Source organism: Rhinolophus sinicus, chromosome 4 (assembly GCF_057876585.1).
Source record: "Rhinolophus sinicus isolate RSI-liver-muscle chromosome 4, RSI-T2T, whole genome shotgun sequence".
NCBI classification, from domain to species: domain Eukaryota; kingdom Metazoa; phylum Chordata; class Mammalia; order Chiroptera; family Rhinolophidae; genus Rhinolophus; species Rhinolophus sinicus.
The window spans coordinates 73029970-73057375 of NC_142504.1; the positions used below are offsets into that span (position 1 = coordinate 73029970).

The 27406-nt window shown below is 38.0% G+C and overlaps 1 protein-coding gene across 2 annotated transcripts in view; it reads left to right on the forward strand.

The window, feature by feature from the left end:
- The window catches only part of MYOM1 (myomesin 1), a 126583-nt gene that overhangs the window by 59691 nt on the left and 39486 nt on the right, over positions 1 to 27406 (forward strand). Inside the window, exons 15-21 of one of the 2 annotated variants that reach the window (XM_019755765.3) lie at positions 3607 to 3790; positions 4412 to 4586; positions 6750 to 6871; positions 8073 to 8360; positions 12334 to 12530; positions 18737 to 18863; positions 24823 to 25007. In XM_019755765.3, coding sequence (XP_019611324.3) covers positions 3607 to 3790; positions 4412 to 4586; positions 6750 to 6871; positions 8073 to 8360; positions 12334 to 12530; positions 18737 to 18863; positions 24823 to 25007 — 1278 coding nt within the window. The remainder of the gene's footprint in view (positions 1 to 3606; positions 3791 to 4411; positions 4587 to 6749; positions 6872 to 8072; positions 8361 to 12333; positions 12531 to 18736; positions 18864 to 24822; positions 25008 to 27406) is intronic. The other variant, XM_019755764.3, reaches the window with a different exon arrangement.

Consider the following 27406-nt stretch of genomic DNA (forward strand, 5'->3'; position numbering starts at 1 on the left):
GAGTCTATGATTAAAATTTGGAGTACACCAGCACACTTACTAGTATGGAACAGAAAGGGACATTTTTGAGTACAGCAGGTCCTCGAATAAGGTTCATTCAACATTGTTTCTTTATAACATTGATGAGGGGGGAAAAAATTGATTCCTGGTCAGGGGCCACTGTCTGTGTGGAGTTTGCATGTTCTCCCCAGGTCTGCATGGGTTTTCTCCAAGTACTCCAGTGTCTTTCTACATCCCAAAGATTCATGTGACATGAATTGGCATGTCTCAACTGTCCCAGTCTTGAGTGAGTATAGGTGTGTGTGTGTGCCTGTGATGGAACGGTGTCCTGTCCAAGGTGAGTTCTCGCTTTGCTCCCTGAGCTGCCAGGACAGGATCAGGCCACCATGACCCTGAACCGGAATAAACAGGTTGGAAAATCATATCCTATTTGTTTATGTTAATCTTTCTTAAATGTATATATAGCTGACATTTATTTCAATGTTTAATATTAGATGTGTTTTGAGTCTTTATTTAGAAATTTGGTGATGTTTTTGTGACCAGAAATATGTCATAGTAACATAACTCTTGTTTATATCAATTAGCCTATGATAAGATTGGTTTTGTTGTACATTCTTTCATTAAAAGTGGCAGTTTCCAAGAACCTATCGATGACATTAAGTGAGTACTTACTGTACAGCGTGAGGAGAGAGGCTTGTACAGGCACTGCCAACACATTCAAAACATCAAGGATGTTGAGGTGTTAGGGGAACAGAACACATCCAGAGACCTGGGGTACAGTCACAGAGTGCCAAACCATTCTGTTGAACTGAGTCTTAAATTATTTCTGGTGAACCGCTTCTAATACGTTGCCTTTCCAAAGGGAAATGTTCACATGTTCTTGTCCTGTAATGAGTACCACCCCCAGAATTTTGTTCATGCCCACAGCACTGCTGCCTCTGCGGTTATCCCCATGCTTGCACTTTCTTCATGGAACATTTTACCTGGGATTTGTACGCCCATAAAGCACTTACCTGCCATGGCTATAGGCTTAAAAACAGTTACGTCATGTCCACGAGCCCTGAAATGGTTACAATTGAGGAGTTTATTATCAAGGGAATTGGGTGAATCTGTCTCCAGTGCTCCCAGCCTCACTATCCTACTGTGCTCTTTGCAGCCCCAAACATTTTCCTCAGGTGTGTTCTTCCTCTCATCCCCCTATCAAAAATCCGGTCATGTCAGAGACAAGCATTGCATCACTTGATAGCTCTGTTTCTACCAGCAGGAATGAAAATAGCTAATGTTACCAAGGACCAGGCACTGTTCCATGCACTCCACATGTGTCAACCCACTTAATTCTTATGGTTACCCTATGAGGGAAATACTTCTGTTTTCATGATGCTTATTTTGAGGATGAGAAAATTGAGGCACCCATGGGGCATATAATTTGCCCAAGGTCACACAGTTAGTAAGAGGCATAGCTAGGATTTGAACCCAGCAGTCTGGCTCAGGTCGATATATATCCAACTATGACACATTACTACTTTTCAACCTTCCCAAGCGTAAGTGTTCTCTTCTGGAAAACTTTGATAATCACACAATGCTGCCTCCACAACACCTATTTCAGAGCATAGTTGAGAGGACTGAAGAGTTACAATGGTGAATAAAGTTCTTAGCACAGTGAAAGGCAGCTATTATTTTTATTATGAAAGTTTAAATGACTGATAATTGCTCATGTGTTCCCCAGGGAAGAATATGTCAAAATAAATAAAAGTTATCAATTAAAGGATTAAAAGTCTAGGAGAATTTTATCTCTCAGTGGGCAGCAGATTGACTGTTTAGGGGGAATTTATCCTCTCTACCCTCCCACACACAAATGACACATTATCATGAAAGGTACTGTAAGGATTTTAGAGGTTGCCTTGTCAAATTTGCTTATTTTACAGGTGATAAAACTGAGACCAAAGCACTTATGTGACTTTTCCTAGGTCACATAACTTGTTATTGATGAAGCTAGGACTAGAATTGATGCATCTGGATTCTTTTCACCACATCATATGGCCTTTTGTTTCAAGTCAATGGAGATTATGCTGAGTGATGTACCAGTAAATTTATAGTCCCCAAAATGTATTATCCTTGACAGCTGGTCAGTGTATCACAAGATTTGAATTTCTGGGAAAGTCTTTTAAAACTGCTAAAAAGTTCTGTAGTAAAGTTGCTTCTAATGACCTTAGACAGTGTTGAAAGTTAGAAGGGGAAAGGATTACTGAAGACTGCTGATAATTTTCTCACTGTATTATCTACCAAAGCTCAAATATACACTGCAACCTTCATTCAAGAATTTCAAAGTCATTCTAAATCATTTTAATTCCAAGAACAGAATCTCTTTAAATTAGTTTTTTTCTGTTATTTATTCTAAAAAAGGGGACAAGATAAAATAACGTATTCTTTATCTCTCACTAACTTTATTCATCCATTGAGAATTCAGAAAAAATCATTCATTCCAAAAAAAAATTGTTGATTATCTACCAAAAAATAAGACCTAACCAGAAAATAAGCCCTAGCATGATTTTTCAGGATGACATCCCCTGAAAATAAGCCCTACTGCGTCTTTTGCAGCAAACCTTAATATGAGACCTGGTCTTATTTTCGGGGAAACACGGTATCTATGATGTGCCAGGTACAATTCTAGCCTCTGGAGTACAGCAGTGAACAAGACAGCTCCCTGAGTTTATTTCTTTGAAATTTACTTTCCAGTGGAGGAGACAATAATAAGTGTTTTGAAGAAAAAGCAGGGTAGGAGATAGAGAGTGATGGGAAAGGAGCAAATAACTCTTTCAGGTTGATGATGGGAGGTGGGTGATGAAGAAGGCTTTTCTGAGGAGGTGGTATTTGAGCATAGACAAATGACGTTATGAGTCATCAAATAACAGTGAATTAAAATAATAGTTTATAACAAAATAATGAAAATTTAAGTATCTAACATAGCATATTAAATTTAATTACCTACCCTAAGAATTAGAAAAGTATCTGACCCCAAACTATTCTTTTTTCTTTCTTTCTTTGTTCAATTTTTATTGAGGAATATTGGGGAACAGTGTGTTTCTCCAAGACCCATCAGCTCCAAGTAGTTGTCCTTCAATCTGGTTGTGGAGGGTGCAGTTCAGCTCCAAGTCCAGTTGCCCTTTTCAATCTTTAGTTGCAGGGGGCACAGCCCACCATCCCATGTGGGGGCCCAGCCCACCATCCCATGTGGGAATTGAACTGGCAACCTTGTTGTTGAGAGCTTGTGCTCTAACCAACTGAGCCATCTGGCCGCCCCCCAAACTATTTTCTAAATAAATTAAGAACCTTTGTAAGTGGATCAATAATCTTATTTAGTTAATAATAGAAATGAATGAAGTATTAAAGCAGCATATTTATCAAACTATACAAAGCCATATTTAATTTAGATAATACTGTGGATTTCAGATGCTTCACCCCCATTTCCTCCACATCTCTTCTCCAGTTCAACTCGAATGAAAAATAGTAGTTTGCTGACAGGTATATAACACTTCAAGATGCCCAGCCCAGACTTCCCATTTATTCTTGCCGTGTTTTCAATGGTTTTCACTGTTCTGGCTGCAGTGTGAAGCAGGAACAGAAAACTGGCAGCGGGTCAATACAGAACTCCCCGTGAAGTCTCCCCGCTTTGCTCTGTTCGACTTGGCTGAGGGGAAATCCTATCGTTTCCGTGTCCGCTGTTCTAATTCAGCAGGAGTTGGTGAGCCCTCAGAGGCAACAGAAGCGACCGTGGTCGGGGACAAACTTGGTAAGTGTAGAGTTTGGTTGAACAACTGTAAATTTATTTCACTTCAAGAGAAAATCCCAAAGCAAGAATCTCAGAATATACTGGGGGTGCGAGAAAAATGTATACACGTGACTTGTACTCATCTTTTGTTATCGGTATATATATTGAATATCACAATTTTGATACAGCTTTTTCCTTTCTTAAAATGTGTATACATTTTTTTGGCACCCTCTGTATACATTCAGAAGTAAAAGTGATGACATCCTTCTTTCATGTTACAAATTTAATTGATGACTGTACTTGATTGAAATATTTTTAAAAATCATTATTATGAACTATGAAGTTATGAGAGAAAAGTTCTCCTAGAGTCTCAACAGTATTGTGTTTTTTTCTGGAGTGGTTGGTGTGTTCCTGGATACTTAGTTTATCATTCTCCCAAATGAACATGTTCAGTTTTTTATTTTCTGCTTTAACAAATATAAAATAAAACAACCGTATGTTTGACATGATTTAACAAATATATTATAAAATGAAGCAACCATATGTTTGCCGTGATTTACATGTGTGTGTTTGTGTATATGAGCTAAGAATGAATTTTTAAAAACCACCCTGAGTTTCATCATAATTTTTCTCTTTTCTCAGATATCCCCAAGGCCCCGGGCAAAATCATCCCAAGCAGAAATACAGACACATCAGTCGTAGTTACATGGGAGGAACCCAAAGATGCTAAAGAGCTGGTTGGGTACTACATAGAGTCCAGCATTGTTGGCTCTGGCAAATGGGAGCCCTGCAACAACAACCCTGTGAAGGGCTCACGGTAACCACACTGTGTGTGTGTGTGTGTGTGTGTGTGTGTGTGTGTGTGTGCGCGCGTGCACACGTGCACATGCACACGCGTGGGCCAGGCTGGGAGGGTGGGGGTTTAGGGGAGAGGGAGGGTAGGGAAGATGGGAGGGTGGGAGAGTGGGGGGGTGGGGGGGAAGGTCTGACTCTATAGCCACAAGGGCCGTGAAGAGGAAACGTAATCATGAACCCATACAGCAGGACCAACATTCAATGGAAGGGGATTTTTTGAAGCATTATACTTTAAATATCCAAATGAATTTAAAATTGAACATGTCTGTTGCAATACATTTGCAAAAAGGTTTACTTGTGATATTGAACACTTAGAAACACATAATGCCAGCTATGACAAGAGTTCATTTTATAGCTCTTTTCTGGTTCTTTTCCTTTATGCTATCTGTCATTTTTACCCCTGTTCTGGTCTTCAGTATCCAATGTGGTACTGGATTTCAAGGATTTAATAGGCTCTAGCTAACATAAATTACTCAGGCATTTTAAATGAACAGAAAAAACCGTCAACGTTTTCACAAATACTGAACATCCACATGGTTAAACTCAGAGCTAAGGAAACATAAATAACACCAAATCAAGGACACTGAGAATACTTTGCCACCTCTTTGTTTCTAATATGAGGAGGGTTGTTTTTTCTTGCTTTCAAACATATTATCAACCAGCTTTGCAAGTTGATGATGAATTCTGGCCTGTACCCAACCTCTGAGCCTCCTGTGATTTAGGACCAATCTGAGAGAAAATTTTCTTCCTTACTTCCTTCCTTCCTCCCTCCCTCCCTACTTTCCTCCCTCCCTCCCTCCCTCCCTCCCTCCCTCCCTCCTTCTTTCCTTCCTTCCTACCTTCCTTCCTTTCTTTCTTCTAAATCTGATTGGGTTTTAAAAACATATTGCCAAGGTAAGCAGAACTGACTTAGACGTAAAGCATTTTCTTCCTAATAGGACTGTTTACAAATCCATCTCTAAACTCCAAGCTTTCCCCAACCACCCTACTAAGACTGAGAAATAAGATGCATTTTACAACAGAAAAAAAAATTGTCAAATAGGCTTGTTTGGAAGCTTCTGGCACGGCCACTTTTAAGGACCACAATAGAATGAGTTGGCTCTTTTGCAGAACATGAGGATACAGACAAACCAGTTAATGGGAGAAGGCAATATAAAACATCAACATTAGTAACATTCATGGAGGGTAGGCAAAGTCTGCCCTTCTACAAATAGATGGGAGCTTCTCAAGGGTCGGTACCATATTTTATTCATTATTGTAGCCACAATTCCTAACTCAGTGTCTAGAAGACGGAAGTGCTCAATAAATATTCGCTGAACTGAGCTGACCTAAGGATTGGCCTAAATTTAGGATTGGCCTAAATTTAGGATTAGCCTAAATTATGGCTGCCTTTATTAAATATTTCAACATGCTAATAGTAATAAAGTCATTAACAGACCTGCTATTTCCTCTGGCTAGGCCTTAGAATGGATTAAAATGTTCACAGTGAAACAGCTTTTTATAACCACAATAGCTATTAAACAGTGAGTTTGCTTTGTGTGAAACTGCTTATGAATTCACACCTCATTATGAATTCTTATATTGAAATGGTAATTCTGGACTCGATTTTTTCACCTTACTTTCAGATTCAAGTGTAATTTCTCAAGTAATTGTACCTTCTCATGCATGCAGGGAGGCAGTAACTAGGCCTCTGTGACAAAGAGCAACCAATATCATAAGTATATACCTGAAATAGGCATTAATAATGTTATTAAAGCCACCTATCATTTATTTAATGCCTCCTATATGCAGGCCCTGTAATAGCTACTTTAAATACTTTATGAGCAATTTTTACACAAAAATTTTTATGGAGGCGTTACTATCCTCATTTTACTGAGGCTCAGAAACGTTAAGGTACTTACTCAGGGGAAAACCAGGACTCCTCACTGTTTGACAGAGTGAGTGTAGGAAATTGCCTTAGTTGCCTTTTTGTCTAAAGCACATTTGTTACCTGGATCTCTCTGTATCTTTTTCTTCCTTTTAAAAAATGAATCGTTTTCATAAAGCCAGATCATTCAGTTAAGCTAACATTCATCATCTCTAATTTTCCTATTGGAAAGTTTTTAAAAACTTTCTTTCCTTTCAGATTTACTTGCCATGGGTTGGCGACTGGTCAGAATTACATTTTCCGGGTCCGAGCAGTTAATGCCGCTGGGCTTAGTGACTATTCAGAGGATTCAGAAGCGATCGAAGTAAAAGCTGCTATTGGTAAGTTCCTTATGCATAACTTTGTAGGGGAGGGGGGAATGAATTTTTCTAAGTTATAGAATTTTTCTAAGAAGATATCATGCTCTCCAGAAATTGTTTAGAGCTTCTACTATTACTTGATGATGCCATCTTCAGATGATCATTTTCTCTGACTCCAAGTGACATCTAACCTTCCATAGCTGTCATTTTACAGATCTTCATCACTTATCCAGATTCTGTGAATCTGTAGCCTTTTCATCTTCACAAGTCCGAGTTTCCTCAGATATTTCCCATTGTGTGAAACTCCATTCTAACTTTGTGCTCATCATGGGAATGTGACGGACCATCCAAATCCATGAAGTGGTATATCACTCATAACACAGATCATCTTGTACCTAAACGCCATTTCATCTGCAGTAGAGCCTGGCTTGTTTTCACTAACAGCACATTAACATGCTTTTTGTAAATTCCTCTAAAATTCCTGCAAAGACACATGTGGTTGCTTAATCATATGTTTTCATCTGCGCTTGCAAAGTAACCAACAAAATAAAACCAGTAATAAAGTAATTATATGTATGTATATGATGTACCTCCCAATCTTAGATAACGTGGGGAAGGGATCAAGGAAGTTTTGAACAATAAAAATGAAATCTGTCATACAGTGGCACACATTTAAAGAGAAAGATTATTTAATATCATTGTCTTCAGTTAGTGTCTCATATTACTTTTTAATGTTCTTATAATATGGACAATAGTGAACATCTTGTTTTGAGGTTGGGAGGTACAGACCATTAATATTTCAGTAACGTATGTAATTCTGTTATAAAACTAGGATCGTTAATGTTATGTCTTTTGTGTATTTTATGGTCTTCTTCCTCCTTTCTGTTGAATAATAGGGCTTATATCTTTTAAGAAATGTCTGAGATTTGCTTTCTCTTGTATATACTTGGGTTCTGCAACTCATAAGAGTTCCTGTTCTGTCTGTGGCTTTTTGTTCTCATTACTTCTTTTTTCCAGAATATGGAGAAGTTGAAATGTTCACTTGATGTAAATTATGTGAAACGTATGCTCTCCATATTTCTTGCAAATCCAAGTGATTTCCTTTAACCCAAGATTGTTTTCGTTCTGTTTGTGGTCCTAATGTTTTTTTCTTTGTTCTGTTAAGAGCAATTTACACTGTATCAGGGCTTAAAGTGTTTCTGTTGTTATCTGGTAATTGTAGGGGGAGGAGTGTCTCCAGATGTGTGGCCTGAACTGAGTGATGCACCTGGTGGACTAACAGACTCCAGGGGAGGCATGCATGAAACCTCCCAGCCAACTATTAAGAAAGATGCTTTACTTGGTAGCAAACTTAACAAATCTTCACTACCCAGTAGCTCTCACAAACTGGGCCAAACTGAAGTGAGTAAAGTAAGTGAAACTGTTCAGGAAGAGCTTACCCCATCACCAGAGAAAGCAGCTCTTAAGGGGAAAAGTAAGTCTGATCCCCTGAAAAAGAAGAAGGATATAGGTGAGAGTTGAAAGAGTAAAACTGTTCCATCTGTCTCCATCAGTGTCTTCATCTCTCATTGTCGAGATCACATTCTTCCATCTGTGTTCAGTTTCATCAATGTTTATTCTTAACTTGATGCATTTTCAGCTCTTTATTTGCAATACATTTGTCTAATGAGTTATAAAAGTAATTTTATATGGGTTTGGTTATACATAAATTTATTGTGCTTAGTGACAATTGCATATTTAAAGTAATTTGGTTAGAGTCCTTTTTGATTTTCAGGCAGACACACCTTTGGCCTGATTTTGCTAACGGAATTAGAGATAAGAGAAGGAAGGATCTGATCTTTACAGCCTATGTGAGGTCCTTTGAAATGTTCATGTTCAGTACATGTATAAGAAAAATATTTCACAAAGAAGTGACATTTTACTAGGATCATAGTTGTTAACTTCTGTTGTTCATCTTCAGGTTTTCAAATTATCCTTCACATTTAATTCAAATAAATATCAGTAACATTATCCTTTGAGTTGCCATGCAGGGTATTATAATCACGTACAGCTTTGTTCTATGATATATGATTCGCATTCCCAGAACTGATTTATTTAAGACTATTTGTCAGTAAGCTAGGAATTTTCTGATGAGGATATTTGGTACTTGTGGCTTATATGTTCTAGAATACAATGTTTTTCTTATCAAATAAAAATGAAATGATACGCATATACTGATAAATTATAACATGGCCTCTTATCTATCCCCTATTTCTACTCCACTCCCAACTTCTGTCACTGCCTCTATTTTTTTGCCTCCTTGACTTGTCCCTTCACCTCAGTATAAAGTGGGATATTTATGTTCATTGCTCTGAAATAGGGAGAGAAAGAGAGAGAAAGAACTTTTTTTAAATGTAAAGAATGAAGGAGATTGGTGGGCCAGGGAGAGAGAAACACATATTTTATTTTAAATATCTTTATTCTGAGAATTTTTTAAAATAAGAATGAGATTACGCTTTTATCTTTGATAATCCAAATATACGAGGTGTGATCAAAACATACAATGAATGTTTAAATTTAAAAAATATAGTTTAATAGTTACCAGAGGGTAAGGGGGGGTGGGGGGTGGGAGATGAGGGTAAAGGGGATCAAATATATGGTGATGGAAGGAGAACTGACTCTGGGTGGTGAACACACAATGGGATTTATAGATGATGTAATACAGAATTGTACACCTGAAATCTATGTAATTTTACTAACAATTGTCACCCCAATAAATTTAAAAAATAAATTAAAAAATATATATATATATATTACACTAAAAGACACATTGACATTAATACCCCTCAAAATAATCTCCTCTCACTTCGAACACATTTATGCCATCGTTCTTGCCACTTTCTGAAATAGCTCTGGAAGTCCTGTTTCGTGAGTGTCTCTAGTTGTGCATCTTGGCTGTCTCGATGTCCTGAATCAATTTGACTTTGGGAAAGAGCCAGAAGTCGCACAGTGCCAGAGCCAGTGAATAAGGTGGATGAGGACACACCATAATGTTTTTATTTGACAGAAATTGCCATATACCAGAAGCAATGTGTGACACAGAACTTTTCCGTTGTGATCACAAAATACGGTGAATGCTACTTCCGAGTGCCATCCAACGGAAAGAAAGGCAGGGCTCTTCAATATGGGAAGCCACATGTCGAACCTTAGTAGCAAGTGTGTGACAAGTTTCAACTTGTTCGGTGCAGTCAGTCAGGTGTGAGCTATGGCTGAGAGAAGGTGTGGTATTTTTGTTTGTTTGGGTGTTATTTTCCCCCTGTATTAAGGATTTTACTTTTTTAGTTAGTTTCAGGTGTACAAAGTAACATAATAGTTAGACATTTACAGTCCTCACAAAGTGATAACCCTCCTTCCCCAAGCTACTACCCCTCTGACATCTTATATAGCTGTTACAATACCGTTGACTATCTTCCTTATGCTGTACTCCACCTCCTGTGAGTATATATATATATATATATATATATATATATATATATGTATATATATATGTACGTATATATACGTATACATACGTATACATATACATATACATATACATATACATATACATATACATATACATACATATATATATATATATATATATATATATATATATATACCGTGTTTCCCCGAAAATAAGACCTAGGCAGACCATCAGCTCTAATGCGTCTTTTGGAGCAAAAATTAATATAAGACCGGGTCTTATTTTACTATAATATAAGACCAGGTCTTATATAATGTAATATATGACTGGGTCTTATATAATATAAGACTGGGTCTTACATAATATAATGTATGACCGTGTATACTATAATGTAATATAATATAATACTGGGTCTTATATTAATTTTTGCTCCAAAAGACGCATTAGAGCTGATGGTCTGGTGGGTAGGTCTTATTTTCAGGGAAACATGATATATATATCTTCATATCATATCATATGTATCATGTAATATCATATATATCATATATCATATATATCATTATATATCATATAATATATATATATTCTTATAGTTGACCTACAATATTATTCTACTTCAGCTTCAGTTGTAGAGCACAGTGGTCAGGCATCTACACAGTCTATGAACTGATCCCCTTGATAAGTCCAGTGCCCATCTGGCACGTTACATAATATTTACAACATTGTTGATTATATTCCCCATTCTGTATTTCGTGTGAAATACAGAAAAGGTATGTTTCAAAGTGTGCTGTAAATCATCCTCCATCGTGACAACACTCCATGTCACACATTGCTTCTGATAGACAGCAATTTCTGTCAAATAAAAACATTATGGTGTGTCCTCATCTATGTATCCACTGGATCTGGCACCATGTGACTTCTGGCTCTTCCTCAAAGTCAGAAATGACCATGAAAGATAAACATTTTGAATCAATGCAGAACATTGAGGCAGCCATGACAGAGCAACTAAATCCATGGACGAAAGACGACTTCCAGAACTGCTTCAGAAAGTGACAAGAACGATGAGATAAGTGTGTTCGAAGTGAGGGGAGAGTATTTTGAGGGGTTTAATGGCAATGTGTCTTTTACTGCAACACTTTTTAAAATATAAACACTCACGGTATTGTTTGATCACACCTTGTATATTCAGAAAAGCCTTTTTAATGTTATTGCATATCTAGATTTTCTTTCCACCACCCCAACCTTTTTTATTGAAAACTATAATTTCGGTATCTGAGTGAAAAGTTGATCAGCAAAGCTACGTAAATAAAGGAAGACTTTTAAAATATCCTCTGAATATTTTTTCTGGTTAGCACTAATAAACATGGCGACAACTATATAGTATTTTGTGCAATATGAATAATATTACAACATCAGGTTAAAAATAATGCAACAAAAAGTATTATACTAAGAAAATCACATATCAGATTATGCCTGTTTAAAAACTATTTTTTTTAAGGTGGCATTTAGCTGAGTTTCAGAATAAGATTTTTCCCATGTGTAGATAGAACCTGTAGAGTTATAAGTTCTCACAAGTGTACGTGTGCCTGAATGGTGAAATGCTGTTTGGAAATTCTCAATAAGTAAATTGAGGCAGAAATTGATATACAGATTCCATTTTCCTCAAGGAGCAAATAGAAACAAAATAACATAAAAAACCAAAATACATAAGTTGGGGAAAATATTTCTTCTTATGGGAAACAAAATCATTTTGCAAGATATTGCACCATTTCTCTGTTAGTATTGCAAAACTTATTCCTGCCCGGGACTGGAGGGCAGATTCTTTTCATCTTTGCAATAATAATTGCAATGCCCTTTTTGCTGTGTCAATTTTTTTCTCATGCACCAAGTCAGATGCCAAGTTACTGGTGAGTGATATGTTTTAGTTTTATACCGCAAGACCTCGTGCCCTCATGCCTGGCACCAGTGAAACAAGTGTAATGTACATAGACTCATAGAAGCATTTCTGTCTACTCACGAGCTATTCATATTGCAACAGCGGCACCATCTCCACCCTATGATATCACTTGTCTTGAAAGTTGTCGTGACTCAATGGTTCTTGGATGGAAACAACCAGATAAGAGTGGAGGTGCTGAAATTACTGGCTATTATGTGAACTATCGTGAGGTAATCGATGGGGTACCAGGAAAATGGAGAGAAGCCAACATCAAAGCTGTCAGTGAAGAGGCTTATAAGGTAAGCATGTGACCTTCTATAGTGTGGAGTGTCATATGTATGATGACGTGCTCATATGCACGCACATACACACACATCCACACGCATGCATATGCCCAACACCTTGTAAATGATTCATGTCATTTCTCCAGTGTCTACTGCCTGCAAATGACGTGACTTCTGTAAAAAATATACAAAGATAAATAGACGTAGTTTGGCTGACCAGGCAGGATGTATATTTTCTGATTCATACACATAAATATAATTTCTTAGAATGTTTATGATAAAATGTATACTCATTGTAAAAACGTATATTTCTTACACAAATTAACTTACAGAATATCTGTAACAAATATGCCACTAGCTTCCAGAGTCCCAGAATCCAAATGAGTCTAGATTTTTAACTTTCAATGTCCAAATCACAAAGAAAACAGGGACATGGGACTCATGGCCAGACTCAGTTTGCTACCTGTGAGGTGTCCCCTGTTATAGTGCCTCTGACGACCATAAAGGGGGGACACTTTGCGTGGGTCCACCCACAAGTTTCCCTTCTGCATGTGGGCCTTCACTTCTCAGCTCACTTTAGAGCACCTGAGGTTTCACAGTTTCTACAGCTGACGACTTCCCTCTTTAGGGCCTCATCAGTTAGACCCAAGTCACTACCCCTCCACACTCACAGAACCCCATGCCATGAGCGCGAGAGCAGGGTGAGGCCTGGGGAATGGTGCTTTCCACAACTGAATGCCACACTTTTTTAATTTAACGGTTAAAATTTATGAAATAGCACCCACATGCTGAGAATACATAAAACAAAATTGTATTTTTAAGATTTTTCCATGTTGGTGCATAGTAGCTATGGCTTCATTACTATATGGTATTTCATTATCTTATCATCTCATACTTTTCCATTCAATTTTAAATTTATATTTGGGCATTTTTGCACTTTTAGGTATATCAAATAATGTAGCTATGAACATTTTTTGTATAGGCATTCCTGGTTTATTGCACTCCGCTTTATTGCACTTCACAGATGTTGTGTTTTTTACAAATTGAAGGCAAAACCCTCCACCAGCTGAAAGATTATGACTCATTTTATTGTGATACTTGCTTTATTGCAGTGGTCTGGAACTGAACTCACAGTATCTCCGAGGTGTGCCTGTACATGTCCGCTGGCACATATGTGCACTAACTTCTCTCTAGGTTATTACCTTAGAGTAGAATTACTGGGCCAGAGAGTCTTCTTTCTCTTCAACTTTACTAGATAAATCTCTGCTTTTTGTTTAAATAGATGAGAATCCCCATTGTTTCACATCCTTCCAACACTTGGTATATTCACACATTTTCAGTTTTGACAATCTGGGTGTCAAACGAGTCTGAACATCTTTTCCTCTGTATATAGTCCATTTTGAAATCTTCTTTTATAACATGCCTTTTCAAGGTTTTGGCCCAATTTTCTGATGGTTTTTCTTATTGACCTGTGAAGTTCTTTATATATTTTGAGTATAAATTCTTGGCAGCTATGTAAGTTGCATATATGTTCTCCCACTCAATGGCTAGTCTGTTCTCCTTATGGTGACCTACATTAATTTTCTTTTTGCCCCTCCTCCCCATTTTTTAAGCCACTGTTTCTCAGTCTAGTTGTAGGGCGCAGCTCCCTGCCTATGCTGGTATTATGAGCCTTGCGCTCCACCCGGCGGAGGCAGTTGGTCGCTGGTCGGCTGCTCACAGGAGCTCATAGTAGCTCTCGTTGGCTGCCGGCCACTCACGGTAGCACACGTCAGCACACAGCAGCCCTCAGCAGCTCACAGCAGCCCATGGCAGCAGCGCAGAGCAACTCATTCACACTGACGTCCGGCTGTTCACGCAGCCCAGCTCCAGGGAGAGCCATTGTTCACAGTCTTAGCTGTAGAGGGCGCAGCTCACTGGCCCATGTGGGAATCGAAATAGCAGCCTTCGGCGTTAGGAGCACAGCGCTCCAACAGTGCCTGAACCCACCGGCCCACCCCTGCCTACATTAATTTTAATGTCAAATTTATTGTAGTCAGATTCACCAACATTTGCTTTGCCATTAGTGATTTCTGCGCCCTTTTTGTCCTTAAAGAAATGCCTTCTAGTTTCTGAAAGCCTTGGTCCCAGCTATGTGACCTTGGGCCAATCGCTTAACCTCAAGGTATCATCTTTCTCCTCTATAAGATGGTCTCATATGTCCTTACAGCTTGACAATAATATTATTTTAAAAAATTAAAAATAAAGATAAGAAAAAAGAAATGCCTTTTCTATTCCAGGGTCATGGAGATGTTGTACTAGATTATGTTCTAAAAGCTTTATACTTTGCCACTTAAGTCATTAATTCACCTAAAATGTTGTATATCATGTGAAGTAAGGGTCAAAATTCATTTTTCCTCCTATGGATACCCAGTTGTCCCAGCATTATCCATTGAAAAATTTGTCATTTTCCACTATTCACTAGGTTATCTGTATCATATAACAAATTTCCTTATATGTATGTGTCTGTTTCTCTACGAGTATTTTGTTCTACTCTATTCTGCTCTCTATTCTGTTCTACTGGTCTGTTTGTTCTACCACTGGGCCAGTATCACAGTCATTTAATTATTATAGCTTTATTGTACACTTGATATAACTAGTAGATCAAGTTCTACCAGCTTAAGTTTCCTCTTCCAGGGCTAATAGCCCTTTGCAGTTTGACATAAATTGTAGAATTAGGTTACCAAATTTTACCACAAGACAAGACAAGCAAAAGAAAATGCAACAATAAACAAAAATGACAAAACATATTAGAATTCTGATTGAGATTGCATTGAATGTATAAATAAATTGAGGAATACTTAACATCTTTAAAATATTGTATCTTCTAATTCATGAACACAATATTTCTCCCCTTTTATTTTGGTTTTCTTTAAAGTCTGAATAAAGGTTTATAATCCTCTACAGAAGGCTTGCTCATTATTTGTTAATTTGTAGTTACTACATATTTCACTATTATTTTAAATAGTATATTTTTATATCTTTTTGTTGTTGCTAGAATAGAGAAATATAACTAATTTATATATATATTGATTTTTACATATCATTGTACCAACTTTATATCTGGGACTCTCTCCATTTTAGTACAAAATGTCCTATGTCCTAGGAAATCCTGTGCTCCCAGGAAAAATGGAATGGTTGGTCACACTAATGACCCCAAAGCAACCCTGGTATCTAAATAAAGTACTTTTAGATCCAAGTTCTCTACATCATAATTTCCCCATAATGAAAAAGAATTTTTCTTCTTAAATGGAGTGTGTGTGTGTATGTTTAATCAAAAAGAGTGTTTATAACATTCTGTTACTATAACACATAGCTATTACATTCTACTTATACCCTAAATAACTAGCAAGACAAGCCCTCTTATGGATGAACTTATTACTTCATGATCAAATCAGATATAGACTGGACATATGTTTGTCTTAACTTAAATCATACAATAGGTAAATTTTGTTAACTCAGCTGTTTCCATTAATACCTCCCTTTATTAAGCATTGTAATGTTCAAAGTATAGTTTATAGTCTCTAGATATTTTTCACACTAATATATTCCATCATTTCTATTTTGCAAATGTTTTCACATTCATTATTTTATTACATATATTTACCCTCACAACAACCCAGTTCCTACTCAGGGATATAGAAAACATTAGGTCACTCAGTAAAGAGCAGAAACATTACAAAAATTGTACTATTTTGATTCCTAGCCTAGAATTTATTTAATTTTCATGTGGCTTAAAATAACCGAAGTTTGTTATATCACAGTCTCCATGAGTTAGGAGTTTTGCTTAGCTGAGTCCTCTCAGGATTTCACAGGCTGAAATCTAGGTGTTAGTTGGGCTGCATTCTCATCTGGAGCTTGAGTTCCTCTTCCAAACTCATTCAGGTTGTTGGCAGAATTGAGTTACTTGCAGCTGTAAGTGTGAGACTGCCCTTGTCCAAATGCAAGTGGCTAGACAGTTTGCAAAATGGCATTTGCTTCTTCAAGGCCATTAGGATAGTGTGTCTCTTCAGGAAGGGCCCAAACCCCATTTTAAGAATTCCTATCAGATTAAGTTAGTCCTTTGGAAAAACTCACTCTTTCTCCTCTGTGTTTCTCCTTTACTCCTATTCTACTGTCACACTTCCCTGACACTAGCTGGGTGTCCTACAATTTAACTCAGTTCTAACACTGTCTAACTGGAGATAGAATCAGATCCCACAGATTAAGGGTTCAGTCCCACAAGAATGCCAGTGCCAAGTCCAGGTTGTCACCTGAGCTTCTGACCTGACCAACTGGCTATAAATCAGAGATTCCCACAACCCCTTTTCGGGTTCCATTAATTTTTTAGAATGACTCACAGAACTCAGAGAAACATTTTACTTACTAGATTACCAGTTTATTATAAAAGGATCTAGCTCAGGAACAGCTAGGTGAAAGAAATGCCTAGGGCAAGGTATGTAGGAATGGTGCAGAGCTTCCATGCCCTCTCCAGAGTATCACTCTTCCAGCACCTCTATATGTTCACCAAACTGGAAGTTCTCCGATGTTGTCACGCAGCAGCCTATCCGTCTGTCCCCTCGTACCTGCCCCTAAAGAAAGGAGAGTCTGTGAGACTAATCCTTTCAGGGACTTTGCTTCACCTTTGTGCTTAGACCTTATGTCTCCCTGTTTGGCCCCGGAAGATGGCTGGTTAGCCAATGCCGAGTAAGATTCCCCAGGGGGGGACAACTCAAGCCAGGTACAGTTCTCCAGACACGAGCAGGAGAACCCATGGGGTTCATAGAGGTGGGCGCAGCCCCCCACCTTCCATGGGTTAAGGAGAGCTTCTGCTTTTGTGGCTACATTCCTTCTCAAAACCTGCTTGGGAAGAGATTCAATGGTGCAATAACATCAGTTCTCCATCTATCCATTTCAGTAAGTTTCAGCATAAAGGTTTTGTCTCTTGGGGAGGTATATCCTGAAACTGACGGTTCACCTATGTTTGCAGGCAAGGATAATTAGTTCAAATCTGTTTCTTAGTATACTGGGTAAAATTCACAGACCTTGGAGAAAACAATGTTGCTTTCTTGTGTGTGCATCAATAAAAGCCACAAGAAAGAACAAGACAAACAAATGAGAAACAAAAAGTCTTAGACACAGACAATAGTTCAGTGGTTACCAGAGGGTAAGGGGGGTGGGGGGTGGGAGATGAGGGTAAGGGGGATCAAATGTATGGTGATGGAAGAACTGACTCTGGGTGGTGAACATACAATGGGATTTATAGATGATGTAATACAGAATTGTACACCTGAAATCTATGTAATTTTACTAACAATTGTCACCCCAATAAATTAAAAAAAATTTTTTTTAAATAAAATAAAAAATAAAAGCCACAAGGCCCCCAATTCTGGTCTCTCAGTCCTTTGAGGCTGTGAGACCCTTGGCCCCTGTTTCATAACTTGCTTTATTTCTGTTTCTTACTTTCTTAACCCTTTGCCACCCTTTCTCGTTCACTCACTGCCTGTGTTGTGCTGGACGCGACACTCCAAACCCTGTATTTTTTTTTTTTTTTTTTTTTTTTTTATGGAGACTTCGTTACATAGGCATGGTTGATTAAATTATTGACCATTGATGATTGAACTCAATTTCCAGCCCTTCTTTCCCTGGAGGTCTAAGTGGTGAGGCTGAAAGTTCCAACCCTCTAATTATATGACTGTTTCCATGGGCAACTAGCCCCCATACTTAGATTATGTAGGGGCATCCCCAAAGTTGCTTCATTAACGTAATGAAAGACACCTTTATCATCCTCATCACTTAGTAAATTCCATGGTTTTTAGGAGCTCTGTGCTAGGAATGGAGAGAAAACCAAATACATATTTCTCATTCTAAATCACAATATCACAGTCAGGCCCACCCAGCATAATCCATTTCCCTTTTGATTAACTCAAAATTAACTGATTCGGGACCTTAATTATATCTGAAATATCCCTTCTCCTTTGCCATATGTTGTAACAACCACAGGACTGATATTCCAATGCCCTTGCCATATTCTGTTGGCTAGAAGTAGGTCACCTGTTCCACCCACACTCAAGGAGAGGGTATGACTCATTGAGGGTCATCCTAGATTGTGTCCAACATGAGAGGTAAATAAATAAAATGTTGAACAATTAGAACAAACAAGCCTGAAATGTTCACTCTCTGTGATGTTGTCCGTATTGCAGATTAGCAACCTAAAGGAAAATACAGTGTATCAATTCCAAGTGGCAGCCATGAACATCGCTGGATTGGGAGTGCCCTCAGCAGTAAGCGAATGCTTTAAATGTGAGGAGTGGACCATTGCTGTTCCAGGTAAACTGTGAAAACCGTCTCAGCACTGAGGCTCAGAGTTTTTGCCAATAGAACCTACAACTTAGAACTTAATTTAAATGCTTAGACAACTTCTAAGGGAACTAAATTCTCTTGGCCCCTCATGTTTATGTAAAATCTGTTTATAATATTGCTAAGTAATAGGTACCAATATAAAACCGGGTATACATTTCTTATGCTTGTGTTCCAAATAAATCCTAGAGCCCCATAGTTCAACCTTTGCATGCAGTAGAATTGACAGAAGCATATAATTTGAATAACATATGATCCATTTAAAAGGAATTCCAATTTTTGCTTGTGCTTCTTAAAGGCCATTAAAGAGCATCAATTCATATACCTCAGAAAAATTTCTCAAAAAGTCCTCCTGCACTCCTTAGTTCCCATGCATTCTCCACTTATTTCTTTAGTCCTTTCCCTCTATATACTTTTCCCTAACTGCATCACAACAAAGATCCTGGAACTGACTGGAAATGTTCTCCTTTGGAGGATGTCATAGGGGGTTGTTGGTTGGGCAGGGAAGAAAATGGGGAAATGGCAGAAATATTTATATTTACCTACACTTTTAACTCTCATACACCTACAACACTGAACAGATTTAAAAATGGAATACCAACAAATTTACTAAGCCATTAAGATTCAAAGTAGCAACATTAGTGTGTTTGGTGGATAGTTTTCTTTTGCTTCCAATGGTACTAACTTCAGAAACCCAAAAACTTTAGTACCACAGAATGACTAAATTCTCCCAGCGGGGTTTAGTAACAACTGGTATGGCACCAGCATCAACCATATCAGAACACCAAGCCACACTGGACATAAATACTAGGTGGCTCCAGCCCTGCCTCCAGTGCCACCTTCTTCCTCAATTTGAAACCTTAATGCCCTTGAAGAACCATCATTTTCCCTTTACATAGCCAGTGTCCATCTACATCACTTCTCTATCAAGCATGTATAAAAAGATTACAAGAGAAATTCTAGGGAAGTTCAAGTGCTTATACAACTTCAGTAAATACAAGAGGCATACACACTGCCTTTCTTTGTACCTCCTTGAAACTAGTTGATGTATATTAATTTCCTTCTGTCACCTACACAAAGGTGAATCTGTTTTTAATTTCTTGCAATTCCTGAATAAAGTTAAAATGTGAGTGACTAGAGACTAAGAAATTCTGAGTAGGTCTGTAGAAATATTTTGATAGAAAGATATAGTTTGCAAAAGAGGGTGCAGGGTGAGTGCTCTTCACTCAGAGGAGAAATGAATGGGACAGTCCTCCACCCCATGACCTCTTGTTTCTCAGAGCCACCCTTGACTTACTGAGTAGTATTGGGCAAGCCAAAACTCAAGAAAGCTCTTAGAGATGAGAGCATTAAGAATGTTTAGGAAAAAAAAAAAAAAGAAGAATGTTTTGTCATCCCTTTGTTTTATAGGTGAAGAAACTGAGACTCAAGTTAAATGATACCAAGAAGGTCATACATGTAGTAAGTGGTTGTTAGGATTGAAAACTAGGTCTTATTCCTAGACAAGAAGTTCTAGGAAGCAGCAGAACAGAGTTTCTTCTGGGTAAAGCAGTGCTACCTCTCAGATGCCTCACTGGGTTCTGAGGCTGGGATGACACAAGAAAATAGTCATATTTACAGAACATTTCATCCTAGAACACCAGACTATACATTCTATTCTAGTGCACATAGAGCATTCTCAAAGATAGACCATATGTTGGGACACAAAACTGGCCTCAGCAAATTAAAGAAGTCTGAAATCATACCAAGCATATTTTCCAATCACAATGTTTTGAAATTGCAGATCAACTGCAAAAAGAAAGCGGGGAAAACCATAAATACGTGGAGATTAAACAACATGCTATTAAAGAATGCCTGGGTCAAAGAGGAAATAATAGGAGAGAGCAAAAGACACATAGAAACAAATGAGAATGAAAATACATGTGTCAAAGTTATTGGGGTGTAGTGAAAGCAGTATTAAGAGAGAAATTGATATCATTACAGGCCTATCTCAAGAAACAACCTAATAAACAACCTAACATTACATCTTAAAGAATTAGAAAAAAAAGAACAAATGAAAGCCAAAGTCAGCAGAAGGAAGGAAATAATAAAAATTAGAGCAGAAGTAACTGAAATAGAGAACAAAAAGACAATAGAAAAAAATTAATGCAACAAAGAGCTTGTTCTTTAAAAAGATTGATAAGATTGACAAACCCTTGGCTAGACTCACTAAAGAAAAAAGGGAAAAGACACAAATAAAATCAGAAATGAAAGAGAAAAAGTTACACGGACACTACAGAAATACAGAGGATCATGCGAGAATACTATGGAGGACTATACGCCACCAAATTCAATAACCTAGAAGAAATGGACAAGTTTTTAGAAATATATGGCCTTCCTAGACTGAAACATGAAGAACTGGAAAATCTAACTAGACTGATCAACAATAAGGAAATCGAACAATCATCCAAAACCTTCCAAAAGCAAAAGTCCAGTGTTCATGGATTGGAAGAATCAACATAGATAAAATGGCCATATTGCCCAAAGCAATATACAGATTCAGTGCAACCCCCATCAAAATCCCAATGGCATTTTTTAAAGAAATAGAACAAAAACTCATCAGATATGTATAGAATTACAAAGACCCTGAATAGCCAAAGCAATCCTCAGAAAAAGAACAAGCCTGGAGGTATCACACTGCCTGCCTTCAATCAATACTACAAGGTGACAATAATCAAAACAGTATGCTAATGGCAGAAAAACAGACACACAGACCAATGGAACAGAATTGAAAACCTAGAATTATACCCATACATATACGAAGATGTACTATTGAGTTCTCAAACCAATCCTAGAAAAAGTGCTACATACCTCGCTGCTGAATATCACTATGGTCACTCCCGTTGGGAAGCTATGCACCAAAGCCACTGCCTACTCCACCTTCAAAGCAATTCTGGAACTCTTTTTCTGGAATGGCCCTCAGAGCTGTCTTCATATTACCCTTGATGTCCTGAATGTGATCAAAATGTCTTCCTTTCAATATTTCCTTTATCTTTGGGTAAAGAAAGAAGTCAGTGGGGACCAGATCAGTGAGTGGGGAGGGAGTTCCAATACATTTATTTGTTTACTAGCTAAAAATTTCCTCACAGACCATGCCATGTGAGCTGGTGCATTGTCGTGACGCAAAAGCCATGGAGGAAAGTTCAGGTCATCTAACTTTTTCATGCAGCCTTTTCAGCACTTTGAAATAGTAAAGTTGGTTAACTGTTTGTCCAGTTGGGACAAATTCATAATGAATAATCCCTCTGATATCAAAAAAGTTAAGCAAATTTAATTGTCAGACCTCATATGTGGACAGATAATTTTTGACGAATGAGCCAAAAACACATAATGAAGAAAAGAGGTGGGAGATGAAGGTAAGGGGGATCAAATATATGGTGATCGAAGGAGAACTGACTCTGGGTGATGAACACACAATGGGATTTATAGATGATGTAATACAGAATTGTACACCTGAAATCTATGTAATTTTACTAACAATTGTCACCGCAATAAATTTAATAAAATAAAATAAAATAAAAAAGAAAAGAAACCCTCCTCCAAAATGGTGCTGGGAAAATAGGGAAGCCACTTGCGAAAGAATGACACTAGACTGCTATCTGTCACAATATACCAAAATTAACTCGAAATTGATCTAAGACCTAAACATGAGACCTGAAACAATAAACTGTGTAGAAGAAAGCATAGGTACTAAACTGATGGACCTTCAGTTCAGAGAGGATTTTATGAATATGACCTCAAAAGCAACGGAAGTAAAAGCTAAAATAAATGAATGGGACTATATCCTACTGAAAAGCTTCCACACAGCAAAAGTAACCATCGACCTAATAAAGAGGCAACCAATAAAATGGGAGAAGATATTTGCAAATAACGCCTCCAATAAGGGGCTAATATCCAAAATATATAAAGAACTTGTACAACTCAACAACAAAAAACAAAGAATCCAATTAAAAAATGGGCAGAAGACCTTAACAGACACTTCTCCCAAGAAGACATACAAATGGCCAATAGATATATGGAAAAAAATGCTCAACTTCACTAGCTATTAGGGAAATGAAAATCAAAACCACAATGAGATACCACCTCACACCTGTTAGAATGGCTATTATCAACAAGATACATGATAACAAGTGTTGGAGAGACTGTGGAGAAAAAGGAACCCTCATATACTGCTGTTGAAAATGTAAATTGGAACAGCCACTATGGAAAACAGTATGGAAGGGCCTCAAAAAATTAAGAATAGAATTACCATATGACCTAGCAATCCTTCTTCTGGGTATCTACCCAAAAAATCTGAAAACCATTGTAAAGATATATGTACCCCTATTTTCAGTGCAGCATTATTCACAGTCACCAAAACATGAGAACAACCAAGGTGTTCTTCCATAGTTGATTGGATAAAGGAGATGTGACACTTATACACAATGGAATATTACTCAGCTATAAGAAAAGATGAAATAGTGCCATTTGCAACAACATGTATGGATCTTGAGATTATTATGCTAAGCTAAATAAATCAGACAGATAAAGTCAAGAACCATATGATTTCACTCATATGTGGGATATAAAACTGAAAGCAACAAATGAACAAGACAAACAAAGAAACAAAAACTCATAGACACAGACAACAGTTTAGTCATTACCAGAGGGTAAAGGGGGAGGGTGTGGTAGAAGAGGTTAAAGGGAGGTCAAATATATGGTGATGGAAGGAGAACTGACTCTGGGTGGTGAACACACAATGCAATTTATAGATGATGTATTATAGAAATGTATACTTGAAACCTATATAATTTTACTAATCAATGTCAGCCCAATAAATTTAACAAATTAAAAAGAAAATGGTCACAAAATCCCTTTGTGAAACAGAACATGCCACACCAATGTAAGGTATTGGTGTTATTATTTAAACCTATTTCCACACAAGATATTGTCGGAAGAAAAGGATGATGCATTTTGTGACTCTTATGCCAAGGTAGAGGGCCCAGTAAATATTGAACTATCAATTGCAAAATGCCAAAGTGTAGCATGATAGAATCTGTGCTTGTAGTTGGCTTTCAGGCCACTGTGAGTCAGTACAGGTGATTTTGATTGATTGTCATATCAGCTGTTGGTCATGCAAAGATAAATCCCTTAGTAGTTTGGACTCTCCCAAGAGTGCAAAGAACACACAAGTAGGAAAAACATTCTGGCTTTCTTTTTGAACAGGTTGATCAAGTTATGTGCCTTCGCTTAGTTTCCTGGTAATTGTCTTAAGGATGAATGAGATAAATAAATGTAACATACCTGACAGTATTTAACGCAGATTCAGGGCTCACGGGATTGATTGTATTTATTTGGTGAAAGGTCTTTGTAAACCATAACTGTAGTTCCTATATGGGATAGATACATTCTTTCCGGGGAAAATTTCCCTCCAATAGGGACCTATTTTGTAATATATCCCTTTTTCCTTTATAAGAAATACTATTATCTTGCCATCAAATAGAGTTTGCTTCCTTCGTGCTAATTTGAGATTTGAGAGAATTTTCAGATTATTATCCAAAAATAATATGAAACTGAAGCTGCAACCAAATTGTACAGTTCTGATAAAAGGTAAGGGACACGTGCCTGATGACAGCCTGCAGGCAAGTTTCATTCAGCATCTGAGGGGCATCTTGAACTGGCCTTAACCCCCTGCTGCCCATAAAGGGTCTTGATAGGCTGGTATAGAGCCGTTCAGGATACTTGCTGTGAAATAACCACAAAATACCTATTTCCATGGAAATGGTAGATTTTGAAAAACAGAACACCAACCTCAGATTCAGCTCTAAGACCTTAAATGTGGTTCTAGATTTACACACATTAGAGTTTTCTCGTCTACATTATGATTTTTATGCATTGGTCTCTTTCACAGGACCACCACACAATCTTAAGTATAGCGAAGTCAGGAAAACCTCCCTGGTTCTGCAGTGGAAGCCTCCCATCCATTCTGGACGAACTCCAGTCACTGGTTACTTTGTGGATATGAAGGAGGCCAAAGCCAAAGATGACCAATGGCGTGGACTCAATGAGGCGGCTATTAAAAACAAATACCTGAAGGTAAGAGAATGCTCATAGTTTGAGAAACCTTTAAAAAAAAAAAAAGAAGAAGAACATAGGCTCTTCTAATGATATTAACTTTAAAGTTAGCAAGGTAAAACAGAACGTCTCTGCTTCGGTCCGTGTCATACATTGGGCTCCTGGTAAGATTCCGTTTGGCAGTGGTTGGGGTTTGGGGAAGTTTCTGATGCTTAAAACAATTTGGTTATATTTAACCTGAATCCCTTAGCCTCGCTTTGGAAAACATCCACACGCTCCCTCCTCCCTCTTCTTTTCCTCCTTGCCTCTACTTACCCGCTTCACATATTTGTTACTCACAGTCTTAAGTCATTTTTACTTACCATCTCCCAAAGGTGACTTTCTCGTTCCTACCTATAATTTTTTCGAGGGTAGTCTTTGATTTGAGGGTGCTATTTTTATAGAGTTCACACCAGTAAGCCTTTAACTGCTGATTCTTTTCAATGATGCCCTGTCTCATTTCACCTCTGCCCTCAGGCTTGTATTCACATGAGCTCTCAGAGGCTAGTGGAAATGGATTCACTTAACTCTTGACCTTATTCTCACCCTTATCCATGTCTTTGCCTTCCAGATTTCCCTAGAGTATTCCAACTGGACCAATTCCTAACTCTACCAAACACTGTTCTGCTAAAAACACTGAATCTCTCACTTGTTCCAAATGGAAATTTCAAAAGAGTGTTTTCCCTTATAGTCAGCAGACCCTGAATTCACAGTTGGCTTCAGAAATTGGGGTGGGGGAGTATGATTCTAGTTGTTATTATTTAGAATGAAGTGTGGCTTCACCTCAGTCATACAGAAAGCTGCACACTGAATGCTGTCAGCAAAATAGGCCGCTGCATAGAGGGTGGGCCTTGGAAGGTGTTCAGAGTATAACTAGTCTAAAAGAACTCTCCCATCAACTTACCAAGAAGGGCTAAAGTACGTACCATCTGTCAGCCACTCTCTGGAGTTAAGGCATTTATAGTCCCCATAAAAAGTGTAAATATATCCTCCAGGAGAAATGACCCTTAAGCCATTACACCCAACATGCCATTAACTCAACTTAGCATTATGCCAATGATCTCTTTACCCCTTACAAAACCCTGAAGAGATAAGGAAGGTCACATTTCACGGGGACAAGAAAAGATCTAGGAAGTTCTGGAACCTAGGTTGCTGTTTGATTATCCAGATGAGTCAGGAGGCCTCCAAGTGCAAAGGAACCCCAAAAGGTCAGTGTAAAATAAAGGTCAGACACATCCTGGCTGGTGATGGTATTTATGGCCAGGATGATTTCTAAATCCCCCGTCGGCCACAGCACAGAATCCCAAGAGCCTACGGTTGAACCTGACTGGGGTGAAACCATACAAGAATAAGAAGCCAAGAAAAAGGAACCAAGAGCCCAGAAAAAATGGGCAGGAAAAAAATAAAATAGAGTTAAAATACATCGAAGAGTGGTTTTAGAAAAAGACAAAGAAGAAAGGCAAATTTGGGGGAGAGACACTGAGGTTGCGTGTGCCTCACAAACTGAAGATGAACATACTATAAGGAAATGATATTAGAATTTGGCCAGTTTTTAAAGTGAAAATAGAATTATTGATTTTTCTGATTACAAAACTGACACATGCCCATAATGAAAAATTCAAATACTAAAAGCCTAGGGAAGAAAAGTAAAGATGTCCTATAATCCCTATACCCATTTTGATGTAGATTCACTCTTCCAGATGTTTTATATTTAGAAAAATTTTCAAGCCTGAAATGGAGAAAAAAATGTACATGTTAAATTGTTGAGCCTGGTACACTTAAGTGAGGATGGGAGATATAGAGTCACAAATGGGAGAACTTAAACAATTGCAGCCAGAACATATGGTTTCTGCTGGAAGCGCCAACGTTCACTTCAGCACCATGTCTCGGGGTCCTCAAAGAGAGTTAAAGATGCATTACTTTCAACCAAAAGGATTTAACCTAACAGAGCTCACTGTTTTCCTTTTTTTATTGGTAGTTATAGCCTGGTGAGAAGGGAGTAAATATTGGAAGGGTGGGGTTTATGAATGGAGTAGGCAAGGGAATGCAGTTCCTTCGGAAGTTATAGGGTAGGGGGAAAAATCCAAGAAAAGGAAATTTCACGTGCATAGATTAGGCATCCATAGTGCTTTTAAGGCCAGTGCTCATTGGCCCTGTGGTGATAGGAGAGTGGAAGGGTGTTTCTATCACCCCAGTTACTAGACACTTGGATGTGGATTCACTTCCTGTGTCATGATGCAGAAATCTGACTCATGGCCACATATTACCTAAGTGGCAGGAGCAGATGTGGCAGGCACCTGGCAACTGGTCTATTTCTGTCACAACAAGGAAATGTTTCTGTTCCTTTCTGTAAATCCACAGTTGCCTGGCATGATTACTAA